We start from the raw sequence: 6549 nt of genomic DNA on the forward strand, positions 1-6549 counted from the left end.
TTTTAAGGAAAATGATACTATGCTGCCTGAGTTTGTCCCCACGATAATATGGGTGCTAATAGTTAAGAAAGCGAATATTAGTGAATTGGTGTATTTTTTTAAAATATTTAATGATGTTTAAAAAAGCTTGAAAGAAAAAGAAAAAAAATTAAAAAAGTGCAAATGCATTAGAAGCCATGCCCAGTGGTACACACTGAGCGGCATAGTAGCACCGTTCTTAATTTTTTAATTATGTTATTTATATGCTTAGTGTGTAATAGGTGACTCATTGTACATGAAATTCATCATATTAATAAAAATGACAAAGTACCAATATTTTTATTTTTTATTTTTATTTAAGCTGGCTTTCACATAAGTGGTGAGTTTGGTGTATCAATAAAGAGATTTACATGAAGACAGGTCAGATATGAGGCAGGTGACATTATGGCCAGTGTATGCATGCACAAATGTTATTCATTATATGAAGCCTGTTATAGCTGAAGCTATGGAATTAAGGAAGGCAATGGATGATTTGCGATTTGCTAGGGTAATGTTTGAAGGGGATCCACTAGGTGATTGAAAAGGCCACAAACAATAATAAAGAAATTAGCAGAGAGAATTGCGCTCTGGTATATGATGTTAGATGTATGTTAGATGGAAGACCTGGATGGAAAGTGACTTTCAATTTCAGAGAAGCAAATGCAGCAGCTCATTTACATGTAAAAATGGCATTACTGCAAACTGAGTAAAGAATATGCAGGTTAGAAGAAGAACCTTTACAGATTATGAATATTGTTCTTAAGGATAACTATTGTAATGAGTGAGATTTTGGTATTGTAGTAAAATTTATTGATGAATATTCAATTCTTGATTAAAAAAAAAATAAAGAGACTTTAAAAATATATATATATATATATTTTCGAAAAGAGTAAACTACGATTCTGCCATTTATATTAATATTGCACTATTAAGTGGACTCGTGGCCGATGGAAGACGCCAAATAAGAGAAAGCCACATATGTCAATGACATTTTCAAGGGGTACTCATGTCTTGATGGTCATGGGGAACATGATTTTGTATGATCAGCTCCTGCAAGAAAATTAATGCAAATGGTGAGCTTTGTAAAATCAACTAAACATATATACTTTTTCTAAAGCAATATGTAAAGTGCATTACATATATATCACAAAAACCATTGAATAAAATACAGACGAACTAACCAAAAACAAAAATACTAGAGTTCGGTCATAAATATTATAAACCGGATCGGATCGGAAGAACATCAAAGGTTGATCAAATGCAGATTAACAGTTTGATCAAAATGTGATCTTCTTGAATGGCATGCATGTTTTGCAGATCGAAAAAATGTGGAAAAGGAAAAGAAAAAAAAAATGAAAAGAGAGGGAGAGAGATCAGGGAGAAAGAAGAGAGAGGCATCGCGATGGGGAGGAAAGAGATCGAGAGGAAAAAGAGAAGGAACTTGTGGGCATCAGATTGGCATGGAATGGTGCAGCACAAGTGCTTGATTTGCCCACCATGGCAAGTGAATCAGTGACCATACATTGATGAATATTGCACAATTAAGTGGACACAATGTAGTTCTAATAATATTAATGTGGCCATTATCCACAACTCAGATATGGCCCTGATTTCTTTTTATTTTCTAAGGTACCATGCATGCAATATTAATTAATTAAGCGAATTATACACAAGACTTATGGGCTGATTAATTTATCGTGATACATAATCTTATAAGGCTATTTTTTTAACATTTTAATTGGTTTTTAAATCTTTCAAATATAAAAATAATAATAATCATTAATCAGTCACGCAAATCATCATTTTGCATGTGTTGCAGTAAGAAAGCTCCAAATAATGAGATATGGCAAATTAATAAACTAAACCCCACTTGAAACAGTCTCAATTGTCTCTAAAGTCCAACAATAATACAACAACTCCATCCATAATTTGCATGGCCAGCAAGGCGTGGACCATGCTTCTAATATTCTGTAATTAGAGCACAATCAGGGGATGGTGACCACATGTATATCTAGGATCTTGTTTTTCTATTATACGTGATACATATCGTCTTCTATTTAAGCGTAAGGGTTGGCATAGCTGTTTTCTACAACAAAGGCAATTTACAATATCCTAGTCTGTTTTCTGAGTATTTTGGAACAACATCTGAAAGAAAAATGTCTCTGTCTGGTAAGGTGGAGGGAGAGGTAGAAATTAAGGCACCAGCTGAGAAGTTTCGTGAGATCTTCAGCGGCCGACCACATCACATTTCCAATGTCTCCCCTGAGAAAGTACAGGGTTGTGCTTTGCATGAAGGTGACTGGGGCACTGAGGGCTCTGTCATCTGCTGGGATTATGTACATGGTAAGTAAATTATATATGCTCATCTTACCACTAAAAAGTACCCAAGTTTTCGCTGAATTTTTGTTACATTAGTTGATTTTGAAATGCAGATTCTCTTTTTTCAATATAAAATGGCATATTTGTCAAATATAACGTTGATTTTAGCAAAAGTTTTGCATTTTCACATAATATATCGTTGATTTTACACAAATTTTTTCTTCTTGTTTTAAAACTTGGGTAAATAAATTGCCATTCGTGAGGGGTGCATATTTGTTAAGGATTCAGGATTCAGGATTCTATATATATATAGAGAGAGAGTGTGTGTGAGAGGGCTTCAGGGTACTGATGTTGATATCTCAAATTAATTTTTTCAACGTGAAATCATAGATGGGAAAGCTAAAGTTGTAAAGGAGATAGTGGAAGCAATAGATGAGCAAAACCACTCGGTGACATTCAAAGTGGTAGCGGGAGATCTGATGGAGGAGTACAAGAGCTTCAAAGCCGTTCTTCAAGCCACACCAAAGAGTGAGGGCAGCGTGGTTCATTGGACCTTTGAATATGAAAAGCTGAGCGCGGATGTTCCAGAACCCAACACTTCTTTGCAATTTGTACTTGATCTCAGCAAAGACATCGGCTCTCACCTTTCCCAGTGATGATAAAACAAAAATATGGCTGTATTGCACTACATGATCAGTACTGTACGTGTGCTTCTACATATATATGCAAGAGGTTGAGAGTGTGTATGCAGGTAAGTTTTAATTTCGTGTGGGCATGCAGTGGGCTTGCTGAAGCCTGCAGGCATCCGTATGATTATGGATATATATATATATATATATGGGTGATATGTACCATGTGATCTCTGAATAAACCTATTTATGGCGTTTGGAATATGTTTTAAGAAGTTGCAAGTGGTGAGTGTTTTTCAAATTACATATCCTTAATATATATGCCTATGCCTGGATCAAAACTTGGTTAAAGTTGAGTTCAGCTCGATTTGCTTATTAAATGGCTGGTTGCTTTCGATTATATTATAAAATTATAATAATTGATTCATTATTAAATGATATAATTTGTATAAAAGTACTTCAAGCAAGTTATAATAAGAGCCAGCTTTTCCATTAGGCGACACTATGTCTAAGCCCCATGGTGGAAGAAGATTTAAAAATATTAAAAAATAAATAATTAATAAGGAAGTTCTAAATCTTTTTTAAAGAATCTGAAATTTCTCTTGAAAAGCCAAAAGTCAAATAATGACCGTAAATCTAATGACAAAGTCCAAAAAACTTTCCCACGGAAAATCTCAAAAACTCTCTTTTGTATCTGAAGACTGAATTGACAAATTCTATTTCATGATCTCTCGGTTCTTGTACTCCACTCTCCAGTATCTAACTCTATGACAGTGGCATCCATTAAAGTTTTCTCATGATTTCCAATCGGACACATTGATGATCAGTACTGCTATGCGGCGTATGAAGGTAAAACTGAAACAATAGAAGAGTAAGCTGGTTATGTTTGAATGCTGAGTTGATTTCAAATAATTTGTAAATAATAATAAAAAATTAATGAATAATAATAATAAAATAGTAAATATTTTGTGAATAATGGTTAGCTATTTATGAATACTAATAATAAATAGTGTGAAGTAATCCTACTTCACTTAACAAACAAAGCTTGAGGATATTTGGAAAAGTTTTTGATCATCTCATCTCATTTTTTTCTTATACAAATATCATTCAAAATCAAACGTTTTCAAAATAATCATTACAATTTTTTTAAATTTTTAAATAAAAAATAAAAAATAATTCAACGTTTTAAATTTCAAAACAAAAATTATCTTAAAAAATTATATTTTAATAATATGTTTTATTTAACTTTTTTCTCTCATTTTTTAAAATCCAATAAATAATTAACTCAAACTGTCTCACTACCATTGATCATAAGTTATCTTATTATAATTTACAAATTTTTATGTTTATCTTATCCTCCACTGAAGAAAACAAAATCTGCCGGGCCTTTCTATCTGTATATACAGTACTCTAGCTTTTGGGGAGTCACCTGAACTGTTGAATCCATTATTTTTTTTTGGTCTCTTCTGGCCTTTTCTTCGTTTGTTTTCTTAAAGATCCGTACTTTTCAAAAATTTTTTTTTATTTTTTTTTATTTTTTGGGTTTTTTGGTTTCTTCCTCGATCAACTATCAGCTTTCGGTGATTGGCCACATATTCCACTTGTTTATTTATTTCTTACTTTACTTTCACCGCAAGAAATTTGATCTTATGAAATTTTTTAAAGACAAATTAAATTTCATCCTTAAAAATATTTATTTTGGACGAAAATTATATTTAATCTCAAAATATAGAAGCGGATTTTACTTCATTCGAACAGACAAATATATGTTCGAACTACACTTTCTGGGAGGAAATATAGCGTTTAAAAAAGAAAGCGTTCGAACATTTACAAACACGTTCGAACAGTATTATAATTCATATTCGAATGGTTACATAATTATTCGAATAATAGTCGTGGCGGAAAAGTATAGACAATTGTGGCGGGAAAAGGTCGAAACTGTTCGAAGTAGATATTTAATCATTCGAACGAAGTTTTTGGTGGGAAGTTATAAATAAATCTAACAGTGATGGTTGCCATACTGTTCAAACATTCTCATACACGTTCAAATAGTAATTTAATTCATGTTAGAATACTGACATAACTATTCGAATAATAGTCGTGGCGGGAATGTAGACACAATTTTGACTTGGGAAAGTTAGAACTAATTTGAACGCTATATTTAATCATTCAAATGAAGTTTTTTGGTGGGAAGTTATAAATAAATCTGGTAAGGATGGTTGCTATATCATTCGAATGGTACTTTTATGTTCAAACGGAGTTGTAGCCCATTCGAATTGCCATAAGAGGTGTTGGAACAATAGCTTTGACAATCGAAATAAGTTTAGTTATAGAAATTTATTGAAAGACATTCATATATTTTAAAAATAAATATTATTTGAGTCTATTAATTATCATTTTCAAAAGAATTTTATATAATTAATTTAAAAACTAACTAATGACTTTTGTTATGGTAAATAAGAATTTGCAACTAAAAAATCATTACTTTCCAAGGAATGTCATTTTTTATATTATCATGAACTCATAAGTAAAATAAGGAAAATAACTTTTGATATGAAACAAGCTAGCTATATATAACAAATAAAAATGATATAGTAATTAAATCGACAACGTTCGATACAAAACAAAAGGTCAAATAAAAAATAAAACTACTAAGTAAGGTTATTCAGGTCCTCTTGGATGACAGTAATGCGTCCTTCAATCTCTTGCGGTCGAACCATGATGGACACAATTATCCTCTCGATGTCCTAGATTAAAAGTGTGCGATGCTCCTCGAGTAGGGATTGCATCTCCATGGTGGTAGCCCCCATAGCTTGTCAATCAACACCGGCATTAGTAGAAGTTGGATCACACTTAGTGCCACTATCTTGTGTCGCTAGAACATTAATGCGAGCCTTCCGCAAGTGACCCTCACACTTTACAAAAGGTGATCTTGTTAAGGGGTCCGATCTGTGGTTGTTTTCGCTCTGTCATTAACACATTAACAATCGATTGGAATAGGAGGTTAGAGATCATCAATGCATACAGTAGACTACCTTTACCAGAATACCGTGACTCAAATCGGATGCAGATGAGAAAGAATAGAGGCAGATCAATTGTTTCTCCTCGTGTTATCTGTAACATAAATCAAGGTCATTCGATGCTGAAGTCAATCTTGTGTTTCCTCGGATCAATATTATTGGAGATAATCAAATTCAGCATTCGAAAAAATGCGATACAATCAACCTGTTTGATCACCTTATTGCCATCATATGGAGGAGTCGAATTGTCATGCATCAATTGAGGAATCTCATCATGAGTGGGATCGTCGTCTGCTGAAGCCTCATCCTCAATGGCATCCTCACCATCTATCCCTGCACCGGGTTGTTGTGCAGAGTATGCACCAAGCTCATAGGGGATCCCGAGAAAGTCAGCTATAGTGTCTGCCGAGATAGTAATACTCACTCCTCGAATGGAAAATAAGGATTCTTCATTAGCCTCCATCTAATCCATGGCCCAATAAAATTCATTGACCATGTCAGAATAGGCCAACCCTCTCTACTGACAGATCGAGCTCCATCCTTTATCGCTAATAATAGATAAT

At 33.3% G+C, this 6549-nt stretch overlaps 1 protein-coding gene across 1 annotated transcript; it reads left to right on the forward strand.

Moving 5' to 3' along the window:
• Positions 1-2091: 2091 nt before the first annotated feature.
• Positions 2092-3230, forward strand: LOC122314468 (MLP-like protein 28). Its single transcript, XM_043130088.1, has 2 exons — positions 2092-2361; positions 2728-3230. The coding sequence occupies exons 1-2, from the start codon at positions 2175-2177 to the stop codon at positions 2991-2993; spliced, it is 453 nt and encodes a 150-aa protein (XP_042986022.1). The 5' UTR covers positions 2092-2174; the 3' UTR covers positions 2994-3230.
• The last annotated feature ends 3319 nt before the right edge of the window (positions 3231-6549 follow it).

The sequence above is a fragment of the Carya illinoinensis genome, chromosome 6, assembly GCF_018687715.1.
Source record: "Carya illinoinensis cultivar Pawnee chromosome 6, C.illinoinensisPawnee_v1, whole genome shotgun sequence".
Lineage (NCBI taxonomy): Eukaryota > Viridiplantae > Streptophyta > Magnoliopsida > Fagales > Juglandaceae > Carya > Carya illinoinensis.

What these genes read in the sequence shown, in the direction of transcription:
- LOC122314468 (XM_043130088.1), top strand. Translation starts at nt 2,175, where the DNA reads ATGTCTCTGTCTGGTAAGGTGGAGGGAGAGGTAGAAATTAAGGCACCA. An exon ending in CTGCTGGGATTATGTACATG is followed by an intron (nt 2,362 to 2,727) that starts GTAAGTAAATTA and finishes GTGAAATCATAG; the next exon opens with ATGGGAAAGCTAAAGTTGTA.